We start from the raw sequence: 17,212 nt of genomic DNA, 5'->3' as shown, positions 1-17,212 counted from the left end.
ATATAACGGAATTATAGCAAGAATAAAAACATTTTTTACTACTGTGTTATCCGTTTAAGTGTTACAACACTATAGTGTTGTAAAAAAAATATATACAACATTTTTTTAAATGTAAAATTAATTTCAATTAATTAATTATTTCCTACATACAATAAATTGTATTTCTTTCATAAAATAAGATCATCCACTGCAAATCCAAGTGTGTTATTCTTGTAGACACTTATAACACGCAAAGCTTCTTCAATGTTCAATGCCATTAACAAATTATAGATTTTAACACACTATGAAATGTATAAAAAGTGTTTACAAATCATGTATAGTTTGTTTATGGACATTTTATATTGAATACACTTTATGTGTTTTATTTTGACACGTTTATGAAATATTGGGATTTGCAGAGATCTCTATTTTAAATATCAATCGCATTGATTTTGTTTTTAAAAATAAATTGCAATAAATTTTAAAAATTTTTCTGTCTCGAATAATAAAAAGAATTGAATCACAATTGCATCACACCTGCAAATTTTATTAATCTTTGTCTATTATAGGAATTACCATAAATAAATTGAAATTCGACTATCTAAAAAGGTGTTGTTGAATATTTAAATTTCAATTAACCGTTAATCACTTAAGAGAGTGTTAATCTACTTTTTTTTTTATTTTAAATATAACATAAAAAATGAAAACTTTCTCTTCTATATTCTGAAGTTTAAAAAAAAATTCTCAAAACTTTCAGGTTTATGTTAAGATTACCACAACAGTAGACATCTTATTTCAAAAATACATTCTCAGTGGAATAGTAGTTTATTGTCATGCTAAAAATAGTATAGGCTATTGTTTCGAAAGAAAGCTCTACTATTTTCTAAAAACAAAGAAAAAATTATCTCTTTTTTTTTTATCAGCTTTTAGCAAACACCATTAAAATGTCGAAGGTTTTTTTTTCTCAAACATTGAATTTTTTGTTAAAACAAAATTATAATAGCATAGAAAATGAACTCAAATGTCATGAAAATAAAAGTAAATTGTCTCTATCACATCTTGGACGATAAAAATTAAAATAAATGTTTAGATTGGTGAGAGAAAAAAATTTTTTATAAACAAAAATGTAGCATTATAGAATATTATCTTAAAAGTGGGTAAAATTATCATAATTTTTATCGCATTTCAATCATTTACAGTTGAAATATTTCCTTTGAATAAATATCTTTCATCTCTATATTTACATAATGAATAATCACTTAAATGATTTTTTTTTCGAACTCATATAAAATCCATATGCATATGCGGCGATAACATAAGTTTACGCGTTGGTACTCACAGTTTGCTATCATCAAAAATAGGTCAACGACAGCCCATATAATACATATATAATTTCTGTATGAAGCCATACATACAAGTGTGTATGTAATACTTCAAATGTTGAATCCATGAACGTATCGCATCGTTGTACAGCAATTTGTTCAACTTTCTTCATGGACCGTTTAACTTGTCTTTGATCGAAATTTTATCTCTAACATTTACCATCCACAAGCATACACATACGTTTTATATTGCACAAATATACATAGATGTTGTTATTGTTATTATTAGCTCATGGAATTCATCAAGATCATCCGAGCACAGCAGATATGTTTATCTTGAATAATTGATCCATAACGTTGTACAGTTATTAAATGGAAGTAAGGCTTTATTACAAGCTTACACCTGTTGATCGGTTTCATCTTTTTTGTTATTTCGACGTTTTTTCCACCTTTTTTTTTTCGTATTCGCTATTTATATTTATTTTTGAGAATTACGTCACTTTTGGTTTTACGCACCACAATTTCCAATACAAAGTGCCGCTTTGAGAACACGTCAAAAGCATTGACGCGTAGAAAGTACGTAGAGTTTATGTTTGATAGATAATACAGTACTATTCAAAAGTTACCGAAATGTGTAAATTTATCAAATAATTGTTTTAAACATTGAAATTTCGATAAAATTTTTGCATTTTCAAGGTATTTATTAAATTATTTTTAATTCATTATACAATAATATTCATTGATTTTTTTTATAGATAAAAAAGTGCATAAACAATTGTCAGTAATAAATATTAAAATACTATTACAAACTTGAAGAGTTACTTTTTTGTATTATAATTTAAAGATAATAAAAAAAAATGAAATTTATAGCTTTAAAAGTCTTGATAAGTAACGCACATTTTCAACAAACTTTTGAAAGGCACTGTATGTATATTGAGTTGATGTTTATGTGTACATTCATGTGGATAGATGTTTATGTGTATTCGCAATGTTGATATTTGAAACATTAAGTGAGAAATCAAATCAAATTTGTATGGGTAAAAATCAAAGTTATTGATGATACTGATGACAGTCAAATAAATAACATACGTCCAATAAATTGTTTACACATATTTTCCGAAATAGAGATACTATTATGATTGATTCTTAATAATGTTATTGGTGACATAACATAATATGCCAGATTTTTGTCATCACTAAGCAAACTTTACTCAATGGTAGATATATAAGAAAATTACCATATGCTTAATAGAATTCTCTATGAAATCGATCAATGTAGACGACAGTCGTGTGTCTACAATGTCATTTATTCATTCACTGTCTCTTCCAGGGAAATACTAAAAGAAAAAAGAGGATATATATATATATATATATAAAGCCATTATTATAAAAACTAAGCTGAGTGACATTAGAGTTGACAACATGGATCAACAGTGGCTTTAAAAATGTAAATGGGCAAAAACGTGTCAACGTTGACAAGTATATTGATAATGAGTTGCAGCATTTCCTGTTTTAATATACACATAAAACATCAAGTGTTACTTTTTTTTGTTTTCTTTTTTTTTATTTAATTTTTAATGATGACACTTAAGAACTTAAGAGCCCCCAAACTAAGAAGTAAATTTAGTCATTTAACTCAAAAATAGCTTCTGCACTAGTCTAGTTTAAGTTGTCTTGAAATTAAATAAAATTCAAGTTTCATAAGTTGTTTCAGACATTCCAAAAAAACTGAATTATTACACTAACACAATCGTAAAATTAATGACGTTCAAGATGACAATGAAAATGAGTTATTGTAAAATTTAATGGACGAAGCAAAAATCATTATTCATTTTTTTTTTTTTTTAAATAGCTACTCTTTGATTTATTTCAATTTCGACAACAATTAATATTTCAAACTTAAACTATTAATCACAAAAACTTAAATTTAAACTCATTCTATTTTTTTTTGTTTTAATTCTCAAGAAATATAGTTTATTTGAATGTATCAAGTGTATAGGAAAAATATTTAGAGTATCTATAACGGAAAAAAAAAAATGAAGATAACAACATAATAACATTTGGTTTGTAAAACTAGTCATTAAATACATTCTTTACCAATTTTTTTTTAATTGAAAAAACTTCAAGTTTTTTTCCAATTAAAGACATGTGAAAATTGCATTGATATGGCTGGCGATTGATTTTTTTTTCATACGTAAATGGATAGTAGAGTAGTAATAAAAAAGAAAAGAAAAATTAAAAATAGTAGAGTCTGATGTGTATGTATGTCAGAATGTTTATGTCAAGAGTTATCTACAGAGATTGTTATGTCAAGTGTATTAGTTTCGCCATCAGTTATGGGATTTGGTGGTTAAACAACTCAATGTAAAGCTGCTATAAATTACTTAGAACTGTATTATGAAGACGCTCCCCTAGTTAACTAACTCCAAATACGTTACATACGTGTACCATATTAAATATTCAAAATATGGGAAACATGTATGTTTCTTTTTCCAGTTAAAACCATAACATGGAACTATTTTTTTTTTCTAAAAAAGCTTTGAGATTAATTATTTTTTAATTACAAAATTTTTGTAAAATCATTAAAAATTATTTATAAATATGTAAAGGTTCTATATCCGTTGTTAATAAAATTCTTTTTTATTTTTTATAATTTGTAAATTATAAAAAAGAAAATTGATTTGTCAACAAATATTGTTTTCTTTTATAAACGAATTAATTTTCTTGCTTTCTGAAATTGATTTTAAATTCAATATAACTGATTCTCCGAAATGAATGTTAAAATCTCTCATCACTTTTTTTGACTTTTCATCACTTGAAAAAAAATTCCCCAGTATCTATTTAACCTAAAGCCCTTATTAATTATATTTTATTACTCATCTTCATTTATTTTCAGTTAGAACCTACACTGTGATTATTTTCAAATGAAAAACAAAATTAAATAATCTCTCTAACTAAGTAAATAAGTATCTTAATGAATGATAATTTAATCTTAGTTATCTCAAGTCTACACTAAACCAAATGAAGGTGAAATTTGTTTTTTTATTATTATTTTTTTTTTTTTCATTTTTCATGGTCTGGTAGTTTGGCAAGAAAGCATCGGAGCGCACTCAACTTTAGGTGACAGATGGCCGACAAAGTAGGAATTTCAACGTGGAATGTCAGCTGTTGCTAGTGTTCTCAAGTCGGAGTAAGAGAAAAAAGAGAACGAGAAGACTGACCAGCTGCTTTTGGCTTGCGTCTGCCCTTCATCGCGCCCCCGATTAAATTCAGAAGCGATAGTGTGCACTTAACAACTTTTTAAATTGGTTATTTTTAAGGTTCTTTTCGGATAACGATATAATGACTAAAATTAATAACTTACCCTCATCATGCTCGTGTTCTGTCTACTGCTATTATTATCCTCCATTTTAATGTGAATGAAATGAATCTGCAAAAAAGAAACGATTTATGATTATTATCAATTCATCAATTATTAAATTAACTTTATAAATTAAAACATTTAATTGTATAAAAGTCCATATAATATACACTTTTAGCGCAAAAGCTAATGAAAAAAATAATTAATGAATTTTATTCAAAAAGAAACGAAAAAATTGATTCTTTTTTTGGAGATTTTATTGAAATAGAATTTTTTTCTTTTACAATTTTTATTTGACACGATGGTAAACTGATAACTAATACAGTCCTATCATAAAAAAATTTACGATACATTGGTTCAGAGATTGAACAAGAGAAAACTGATAGATAAGTTGAACATGAAATAAAAAGAGAAAAATAGTTTTCATGATTTTATCGATTTCTGCACGATTATATTAGTCGTTTAGAAATGTTTTTAATTGAACTATATAAAAAGATGGAAAAATATTGAGTTTTAGTTTTTCAAAAAAATGTGTTCTAGTATAAAACAAGTTATTTTGCTTTTTAATTTTATTATGTTTACTTTTTAACTATTCATAAAAAAAGTAATCTAGTGATTTTATGCATTCTCACTTCGATTATGTGCAAAGTTCAAATAGAGTTGTATCAAAGCAAAAACAGTTAACCAATGCAAGAAGATAGATTTTTAGTTTGAAAAAAGTGAATTTTCAATCACCTTTTGCAAATTATATAAAAAGTTTGATCAAATAAATAATATACATTATTTATCTTACTTGTTTTTGTTTTATCATTTAAAATGGCATAAATTTTTCTTAATATTTTTTATTTAACCCATATATTGTACCGAACAAAAGAACCTAATCCTCAACCTCTTAATTTTTTTTTTTATACCATCATGTTATTTTAAATGGAATCATTAACAAGAGGCTGTTGTTTAAAGGTGCACAAGTGGCCGATTCAGTTAGCATAATTGAAATAGTTTTTAGTAGGACAAATTTGGTGGGAAAACATTCAAGTACTCTTGTTAGCTCTCCCATCAACATCGTAACCTCCTCCAACTATCGATGCCGCAGACACTCTTGTAAATACGGACATAAAGCATATCGTATACACCTATATATAGATATATACATACATATGTATATGTATATATACAGAAGTCGCTTTTGCGCAGTACTTGCTCGTGGTCACAGTACGAGCTATAACCTACCCCTATCTGCCGCAACGAACAAGCAAACTCGTGAGGCAACACCACTGTTCGTGGGTCAACACTAGCTACGTGAAACACGACAATTAGTTTCTCAAAAGGATGCGGGCACAAACCAGACATATTGGGGATAACGAGGTATTCAAGAGGCATCTTACAAATCCAATAGACTTTTATACAAGTTTCAGTAGTAATTTAAACTTGAGAAAAAATTTATTTTCAAGAATTCAGTTAAGGGTTCGCACCACCAATGCACCCAAGTCTAGTCTACTTTTAATCAGGATCAATTCGTAACCATCTATTTTTAAGCCATCATTATAAGCTTATCAAAGGATGTGCTTCAGTTGCATTTTATCAACTACTTTTTTTTTAATTTAATTTCTCATATTAATAAGATAACAGATTAATCTATTTAATAAAATCAACTATATGTGATAAAAATTGAAAATAATTTTCTTAACTAATTGCCATTGAATTTAATGTAATTTTGTTTAATAAGTATTTCATAGCTGAATGAAAAATTCACGTAAATACCTGCATAATGAAGCTAAACTCAACGTTGAAAAAGATGTACGATAAGACGGTACGAGGAGTATTCTTGAACTAATAAATAATGGGGACTTTGGTTGCATGCAATTAGAGACGCGAGCTTGGAAATAATTGGTCTTCTACGTTATCGCAACAGATGATTTATTGACCTATATATAAACACTTACTCATGTGCCTGTATATATATATATATATATATAAACCTAAATACAAGCAATGGATAATTATTACTTCCTTCCATCCTGCAGTGACATTTTGTATGCACGATTTTGGTTGTTCCTCACAACTAAATATCTAGTGCCAATGTTGGCAAAGAGAGAAAGAGAGAGAGAGAGAGAAAAAACAGTTCTATTAAAATTCAACGACATTACCACTTCTCATATTTTTCTCTGACACTATTCCTCATATATATGTATATATTTGCTATTATCGTGGTTTTCCCCTTTTCATTTATTTGATATTTATTCAGTGCACGTATTTTAGTAGTCGATATATTTTTAAGTATCAGCGATCTTTTTTTGACAATTAAAATATTTCAAAGAGATTTATTTGAGTCACCGCCCTTGTAATAAAAGTATACTCCATGAAACTGAGCTTTAACATTACTGCCACGCGACCTATCCAAAACGAATTTAATGGATATGGGCGTCAATTTTCGGCCTACTGGTGTCTTTCATCGAGAAACGACATAGTTGTGTAGTGCACACCCTACATCAAAAGTCACTGAACTGTTATCGGGGAAATCTATCTTTCTAAATAGACATTATAGGAGCGTAAAAAGAATTATAGTTTTCGGATTTTCATGGGTGTTGAATATCATGAATAATAGCTTCTTAAATTAATTTTAATGATATTCATTTTCATCATTAATTCTGGATTTCTAACACTTGATTAAGTAGTTCCTGTTTTTTTATTTAATTGATAAAAATCTATTTAAATTTAATTATCAGACATAAATATTCATTAATATTATGAACAATGTAGTACACGAAGAATTATGAAGAATTATTTTTCCATAAAATTCTCTCATTGGACAGATAATACTGAGAAAGTAATATACCTTGCAAGCACACCAGTTATTTCATTTTTTATCATGACTCTCAAAAGTGCACAGTGAATGATATAAATTTAAAGTCAGTACCAAAACGGAAATATTATAACCCACAAAATTCGGCTCGACGTCAACGATGCGAAAAAAGGAGCAAGTCAAGAATGAACGGTGGTGGTGAAGGAGAGAGGGGCAAAGAGATGGTTAAATCTCAGGAAGAAGAGTGAGATTTAAGATCCCTCGGAGCGTGGAAGAGATACCCTTGTCGTCTTGCAGTCTCGTAGAAGGTAGAAAGACGATTCTGAAATGGGAGCAAAGAGTACCGGGGCAAAGGAGAAGGAGGAGTAGAGGGGATGGCATACAGAATGTAAAGGAGAAAGGGGTAGTACAGAAGGAGGTGAACGTTATCGGCTTTGACGAAAGCCAGGAAGGCATTACAAGGCTCGTCCGGTTTTCTCTGTTCCTCTCTTCACCACCCTGCTATGGTGCACGCTCTCTTAATGCCTTCTCGGCTTTATCCTAACTCTATCCCAAGCGTAAATACAGTCTAAACTATTCTATGGAATCCCCTGCTCAGTTTCGTAGTCTTTGTGCACCCTTCTTGTGTGTAGACAAGGACTGACGCCCGCGAGACCATTCCCGCTGCATCATTGATCAGACGGAATTAGAAATTAGCCAAGAGTACCGCCAAACAATCGACTGATCCCTTGAGTTAACTGACTACGAGGCCCTCATAAATATGTATTAGCCAGAAGGGAAAATATTCATCATCATATTTTCCTTGGGAGTACTGATATAAATTATCAAGACTAATCGATTGTTACAAAGATTATTATAACAAGCTTAAGACGAATTATGCATACAAAAGAGTAATTGAATTTTTGTTTTAAAGTTAATTCATGTATATAGGTAGCATATTGTATACTTATTTTAAAGATAAACATGCATTATATAATTTAATTATCAAGTTTATTCAACTAAGAGTATAATAATCTTAATGATTTTAATAATAGCTTTCTTTCATTAATTTAAAAAATTTTAAATTAAAGTAAAAAAGTAGATTAATTATTTAAAAAATAACCATTATAATAATTGTAACCAATGTAGCATATTGATTAAAAATTTTATAGTTAATCTAAATGTATTATTTTATTATTGTAATAAAGATAAAGTGTCTGACTATAATTATTTTATTCTACTTGCAACAAAAAAATTATCTTTATTATGTTTTGATGTTACTTATCACTCGAAAATCATCTGATTAAGATTCATTACTGTATAAGGGAAAAAATGGTATTTCACTTAAACTTTGAAATTATTTTGACAAGATAATTAAAAATAAATCGATATAATTTTCAAATTAAAATGTGTCATTCCAAGAAAGGAATATTTATCATTTCATTTTCCCTGTTACTACAAATCAACGATTAAATAAATCAATTGATACATGAATTGTTGTTATTATAACCCCAGTTGTACATGTTCTGAATATGTATTTTTTGTTCACCAGGTCAGTTATATAGGTAATGAATTGTAAAATCTCAAGTGCTAATTAATATGGATTTCACGCAAGTTACGCCTATATCAATACATGTTTAATGTTACACACAGTTTCATATTTTCGATTCAATACACACTATGATTAATTTATTACGTTGCTATGTAAAGTATATTATTATGTCAAACGATCATTATATTGCTGATATTAGTGAAGCAATATTCAAAGTATGTTGTTACAATCTATTCTTTATGTATGACAATAACGCGCTTTTACCCGTGAATATCAGCATTAAACCTCCAATCGTGTCATCAACAACATAAGCTCTGTGCCACCGAGTATACTGATGATGCTACTGTGTACCTTTGTATTGGCAACTAACTGTCACTAACTTGTATATTGTGTTTATTGAATGCAAGAAATCATCTTTCATCTAAACAATGACAGTTATCGTGGTTATTACAATGACACTAATAACAAAGATGATGATAATTCATACAATAAATGATGAAATGGACACTCCAAATTTAAACATATTTCTTAATCAAAAAATAACAAAAAACTTTGCTACAAAATCATTTTTGATATTGTTCGTACAGATAAAATGTTTTTAATTGATTATGATGTTTAGGTAATTATTTTATTAATCAAATTTAATATATATAAAAGAATGTTAAATTGAAAATTTATCTCCATTTAAAATAATATGAAGCCTCGATAATCGATGACATTTATTTCAATAATGTAAATAAATGAATAAAAATGGTTTAAAGCTAACATCAAATGTGGTAAACTCAATTTAAAAAGCTCTATTTTACATTTTTAATAAACAATAATTATTTTTAGTTTACTATTTATTAATTGTAATACAGGAATAAACAGTATTTTTGAATCAAAAATAATTTAATTAAATTTTTCTCACAATCATATTCTCTAAAAATGAAAAAGTCAAAATAATGAAATACATTTCATTCAAATGAAAAAGTATGCTCATAAAGTAATATTATTAATGAATTATCGATTCTATAAACATATGTTAAATTAGATGATACTAGAATAGCTATGATTTAGTTATTTTTTCAAAACTATATTTGTAACTTTCCATTATGTTCAGAAAATTATACTCGAAGATGATTAATAGGTTGCAAGATTCGACAGTTATTACCAATTATTAATTTCATATAGTTTATTAGCTTATAATCAATCAATGGAAAATAAATTAATATGATTATTAAATGTATCGTTCAAATTATTTATCATTAATATAAAAAATAAAAAAAATGTAAATTATTAACTCAATCAATAACATTATTTTGTTATCATTAACATTTAATTATCTTTAATTACGACACAATTTTTTATAAAAAACAATGAAAAGTATAAAATTATCGTGAATTAAAGAAATTAATGAAAAATAATAAATACTCGTAATGTTTGTAGTAATTAATGAGTTTGATAATGTTAAATATGAAAACTCACAGTAAATAATATAATTAAACATGAATAATAACTGTAAATTAGATTCATAATAAAATAGTATTTCATTTAATTGCCAGCTATAGCAATAATTAGTCGCATGCGCTAAAAAAAAACTTGAGATTATTGTTGTTCGCGCATTACGTGAATTCCATTGTTATATTTTCTCGTTCACTTTTCGACCCTGGTGGTAACAAGGGTTGCTGAAGGGCGCGCCCCATGCGCAACTGCCTTCGCCAGCTGTTGCTGGGCGTCGTTGGGATACTTAACGGAGTTTCCCCTCTTATTCCCTAGCTGTTTGAGTCCCTTCGAACACGTCCGTCCTTCGCGTGCCCGACGTCGTTGAAAAATTATCGACCGGAAGTGCGACGACGATGCACACTTGAAACAAGTGGCGATCTTGAAAACAAGAAGAAGACGAGTCTTTTTGATGTACTTAATGTATGTATATTTAGATAAGGAAAATAAAATAAGACCGGAAATCAACTGCAAAAAAGGCAGATGTAACAAATTTATTTTACATTAAAAATGAAATTTATTGTTTTTAAGTTAAATCAGAATGGAGTTTGAATTGAAATGCAATCAAATTGTTATATAGTGAAATCATTTTTATTCCTCATGTAAATGAAATAAAAAATTTATTTAAACATTTATTTTATTGTATTTTACGCGCCTGATCTGAGCAATAACATTTAATATTAAATAAAAAAGAAATGTTATATTTGTTATCGTACGATGTAACTCAATATTTTTAATTAAAAAAAAATAATAAAATCAACTTATGATTGTTATGAAGTATTTATTTCTATCTCGAGAACGTTTTAAAAAATTTTCTACCTCACATTTTCACCAAATTGTTTCCATAAAATCAATTATCGTAAATAACAAAATTACTTATTTTAAATTTCCAATTTTCTTTTTATATAACTATTTAAAATACGATCTCAAGGATGTTTCAAAAATGTTTTTATTTACATTGAATTTCTCAGAACTGAACATTTAATGGATCTTTTCAGTCAATTCTTTTGTTATAGAATAGCAATATTTACATCAATGCAAATACAATCAACAGCTACATAAATTGTTTACCGTTGACTATTGTAACTCGATAAAGCAGGAAAAGTTTTAATGTAATTCAATCTTCAACAAATATTTTTTTTAAAACGTAAGATTGCAACTATGGTGGCCATAAGTTTAATTTAAAAAAAAAATAAATAAATATAAAAATATTTGAAAAGAGTAAGATGAATCATAAAATAAAGTAAATGAATATGATGAAAATGAAGGGGTTAAATTGATCATAGCGGAAATTTGTTTTCCCTTTTATTCAAGAGATAATCAACATTCCCTTGTATATCTCGCCCTCCCACTAATCAAAACAGATGGCTATTCCATGTGAATTGGTCTAAAGGTAAACAATAAATTTAGCACTCACGATCACCTGACGGGTTACACATATTAGAGAGAGCAACCGGGACCAGGACAATGTGACGCTCCCGTGGGGAGTGTACACGCCAGTAGCACACCTATATGCGGCGGCCCTAGGTGCTCTGTAATCACCCTCTCAATACGTGCGTTGTCGCATCACAGCAAGGGGATGATTTAATCCCCTAACTGTTCTTCCTCTCACACGCACACATTTTCGCTTCGAATAATCAGAAATTCAAAAATTTTCATTTATTAATTTGAAGAAAATATTCCATAATATCCGTTTAATAAATAGATATCCATTACTTTGATTCACAATATGACATGGTTGTCATGAAAATTTTCATGGAAATAAATGTCACAATATTAAGAATGATTGTTGGGGTAGGTATATAGCATACTCATGTTGTCATTTATGTTCTCTGATTTTCTTCATTGTTAGTCGCAGAATAATGGAAGCGAGATCTCTCAAAAAAAAAAAGAATCTCAACATCCGGTATGGTTTTTGAATTTCGTACGTATGGATTTCTTGAAAAGAACGACAGGCCGGAAACCGAGATTTCCCGGCCCCAGCTTTGTATTCATATTTCCGCTGCTGTGCATTGCTCTTCTTCTCTACTTTTTTCCTAGATATTCTTTAGTCATTTTAAAATGGCGCGAAGCGTACTTTGCTCCTCCCAAGGTTTACTCACAGAAGTTTAGGATTAACTGAAAAGACTATCAGGTGGATCAACTCCCAATGGAATATAGAATGGAGAAAAGTTACTATTTAATGGAACAATGAATTTATAGGACGTTCTATTGGTACCTTGTTGCAATAAAAGAGACATTTGCTTTGAGATTAGTATTTTTCTAAGAGTTTCTTAAAGTAATATTTCATAGTAATATTAATTATTCGACATTCAATAGAAATCTGAATAAGAGGAAATTTTAAATCAAATTTGTTTAACAATAATTCGTTGTACATTTTGAAAAAATAATTACTTATCTTTGATAGTCAATCATTCTTATTTGAAACTTATTTGAATTTTAGATCATTTAAGAATTGTTATTGAAACAAAAATGTTCTCAATTTAGCAGCATTTAAATTACAAAAAAAATGACTTAAAATTGCCATAAAGGTATTTTAATAGGATAGGAAATAGAGATTACATAAAAAATAATCCACGAGTTGATATGGTTATAACAAAATTCATTATATGCATTAATTTTTTAGGTATTTTATTGCATCATCATTTTTCTCTTTAGATTTTCCGTGGATTAATTTAATAATTATACATATAATGATTGAAATAATATAATTATTGCATTAAAAATAGATGGTATTTTTGAATATCATCATTAAAAAACAATTTAATTTTTTAATTTCTTCAAAATAATTGTTTGTCAAATTATCAACAGCAGTTTTATATTTATCTTATCTTTTAATTCAAATAATTATAGTGATAACATACCATTTGATCTCACATAAATTCATCCACTAATAAAAAATGTATTAAAAATTATCAGTTACAGCAAAATATAAAAAAGAAGTATTTTATTATTTTCAAGTGATTATTTAAAAATCGATATTATACATTTTCAACGCTATAATTAATTTTTGTTATATTAAAAATTTTAAAAAACTCACTCAGTTTTACATCACTCACTTTTTAACTTTATTAACGCTTAAAAACGTTTTATAAATTCACAAATCTGATAAATCATTTTCAGATAGTAATTTGTAGTGATAAGATCACAAAACAATAATTAACCTGTCGTTACCAGAATAATTTTATTCCAATAAAGCATACTAAATCACTTTCATTTATATTGAAAGACTGGCATCTAATAATAAATAATGAACAACTGTAATACAATTATTGCAGAAGCTAATAAAATTAAAATATTTGATCTTATATGGAGACAATGAGATTAACCTGTTCACTCATAGTAACTGTATCTCGTTTAATAAATCATGCTTTAAAAATAATTATCTCTAATAATTGAAACGTTTTTTTAAAAACGACTTTGACTTTTCTGAGGTTTAAACAAGTCTATGATTATGAGATTTACTCGTTATAGACTCGTTAAAGAACAAAAGGACGCTCAAGAAAATAAATTAGGATCAGGACAAAAGAAAATCATATGTTCAGTTGGGCGCCTAGTATATTGCATCGTTGGAACTTTGGAAGACCCTAAAATGCATAAATTACAATGTTCGAATTTTTCTCATCCGCTCAGTCATCATCCTAAAGGCAAACGGGGCGTGGCGTAGTCAAGCGACGTGATAAATTACCAAAGAAAATTGCCTGAAGACGAGAAGAGCCGCAGAAAGATGTGACTGAAATGTTGAGAAAAGAAGTAATGGCTTAAGGTAGTCATTGACAAATGTGCCCTGGAGTTTAATTACATTAAATTTTATGTACTACTGACAAATTTATTTTTTTATCAGAAATATTCTAATTAATTTTAGAAATTATCAATTCATATTCACGTTAACTTAACTAGGTGCTTTCAAACTTTTATCCTCATTTTTTTTTTCTGTGACTCGCTGTATATTCAAAAGAAGCCGAAACCACTTTAAAGAAATATGGGTTTCCATCGCTACGAAATAAATAGGAAAAGTGGAGGTATAAAAATTCTTCTTCAATACACATCACTTGCAGATGTTCCTAACATAGTAAATAAAAAATATATATTTCTTCAAAAAAAAAATATAGAAATGAATTTAATCCTGGAAAAAAAATTTCAACATAGATACCTGTGAAAAAATTCTTATACTCTTATTTTTCATTATAAAAAAATTTTCAACGAATTTATTTTAATTTGATGGTTAATTACATTGAAAATTTTCCATTATCCTAACTCAATTCTTAGAAGATGAAAAGAAAATTAATATCTTAATGAATAAAATAAAAATCTTCAAGATTTTAATTTCAATCTTGTAAAAATCATGGCTAACTTTTTTCCCTTTCTCCTAGAAAAGGGAAAAAAATGTTCTCTTTTCAGAATAGATCTATACACAACAATGCAACTTTTTTATGTTAAAGCACAGAGAAAATGATCGAAGAGATGAACATAAGAATTAACCACTTGAGGCAGTAATGGAAGAAGAATACTGTGAAAAAAGAACAAAACACGATGAAAGTAAAAAATACGATAGTGGGATAAAGTGAAGAAATACAAAGAGGCACATAAAACAAAGAAAGTTTGAGAGTAGATCGTTGATGAAGGTTAGAAAGTAGTGTACGATTACCACGAAACTTACGAAAAGGCTGCTTCGTTGCTTATCGGGGCGCTTGAGCTGGCACGGTAGCAAGTTCGATTCTATGAGGGCGTGGAAAAAAAAGTTTTATCTCAACTATTGCCCCGTACGACGAGACCACCATTGGCACGTCTGTGGCCTCTGGGAGGTTTTCAGGAGAATAGATTGCCGATAGATAGTTCTTCGACCAACGGTTACACGAGAGACCTTCGTGTGCACCCAAGCTGAAACCACATACCGTTAATTACAATTGAACGAGATTGTGGAAATTATTCTACCTGTAGGTATATAAACCCTAGCATATACTTGTTAAATAATGGATATAATACAACGGCGTCTTTTGTCAACGAGAAAAGTTGAACAACGCATAGAAATAGAACGAATAAAATAAAGCTAAAAAAAATTCCAGAGGATAACACCAGCAACATCACAACACAGCAAACAATGAATATGAGAGAAATATAAAGAACGAATTTTGATATTCAACTATTTCTCTCTCGCACACATTGTTTTATCCATTCTCTATCTTCTTTAGCCTTTCTCTCGCATACACTCCTCCCTCCATTCTCTTTAGAACCATAGTTGACCAGCGCATATAAGCCGATTACCGGCTTTCGCAATTTCCACGTGCAACGTGATTCTCTACTTTGTCCCGAATTAACGCATTGAAACGGCACTTTATATCAGAGGACGCGTTGAAATCTAAACTCACTTCCCCTCTCCACAGCTATATAAGCTATTCAGAATGTGAATTCCTGCAAATTTAATACCCGGATATTTTATTAAAGTGATTGAAGCATATAGACCGAAAGGTACTTCAATAGAAACTCATCGTTGAATCATCTGTACGTATTTTTTTTTTTCTTGTTATATTATTTGTATGAAAGCGTGAAAATATTTTAGTTGTTATTTATGTGTTTATGTGATTAACAGAAAGAAATTGATGTAATAAATTAGTCAATTGTCAGTAGTGTGAAAATTTCTTTTAAACTATTCAGTTAAAGTGGTGAACAAAAAAGTTATCACTCAATGTATTTGATCTCTGATAGAACCGCAATTCAGCACAGGCTACATTCCAATTCAAGGACTTCCGAAATACCCGACGTTTGCACTTTACCTTCCTATTTGACTAGTTACGGGTTACAAGTAATTCGTCGAATTTGACTCCAATGAATTTCGATTATCTTTATTTCCTTTTACGGTATATTATAATGAAGGAATTTGAATGGAAAATAGCATCGATAATTGGCTGAATAAACAGATTAAAAACATGTTCATGATATTTTGAAAAATTGTTTGATATTTTGTTTTATTTATCAGTTTATTTTTAACAAATTTATTTGAAATTAAAAATATTATTTTCTATGAGGATTATTACATGATTGCCATTTATGCTTCACCTGAAAAATATATTAACATTATCAATCAATTTTCAAATTAATTTTGAAAACATTTTTGTAATTCTATCAATTAAATCATCTCAATATTTTTCAAAATTTCATTACGTTAAAATTTTTATATAATTTATCAAAGACAATTAATAAATATTATTCTAAAAAATAACGAGTAAAAAATTTAAATACCATGATAACTTCATCTAATGATATTTCAAGAGCACTTTTCATGACTGAATTCATTCTTCTATTGACATTTTTATGTCTCGAGTTAAGAATGATTAAAAAAAAATTAATAGATATTTACAATAAAAATTTTAATTAACACGAATTTCTTCAATGAGTGACAATGACAATTTCTTTCTTTCAAATCTAATTATTTTTCTTCTCAGCATCATTAAATGAACTTCATTACACGCATCTCAATGTCATTCATAATTGTCTGAGCTTTAATTTAATTACCATTGTAATCCAATCAACCAATGTACCTCAAAACTCATTCCCTCTTGAAAAAAAATTATTCAAATGACAAAGTTTTAAGTCTGACGAATAAAGGACAAATAATTCACATATTATTATCTCTATACATCCAGTCTTAATTAAGTGTTTTTATAGAGTACACAATTCTGAAAGCGAGTTTTCTCATTTATAAACATAAATTAATTGGACAGACAGTTTTTTAT

General features: G+C 28.2%; 1 protein-coding gene across 1 annotated transcript in view; it reads right to left on the bottom strand.

Annotated features, from left to right (window-relative positions):
- LOC118068592 (uncharacterized) overlaps positions 1–17,212 on the bottom strand; it is a 78,554-nt gene that overhangs the window by 45,725 nt on the left and 15,617 nt on the right. Inside the window, 1 exon segment of the mRNA XM_035086083.1 lies at positions 4,666–4,731. Within this exon segment, the coding sequence (XP_034941974.1) occupies positions 4,666–4,731 (66 nt within the window).

Source organism: Chelonus insularis, unplaced genomic scaffold (assembly GCF_013357705.1).
Source record: "Chelonus insularis isolate UGA/USDA-ARS -01 unplaced genomic scaffold, ASM1335770v1 contig_3_pilon, whole genome shotgun sequence".
Lineage (NCBI taxonomy): Eukaryota > Metazoa > Arthropoda > Insecta > Hymenoptera > Braconidae > Chelonus > Chelonus insularis.
Note: the sequence above shows the minus strand (reverse complement) of the source record. Positions and strands in the feature narration are given on the sequence as shown.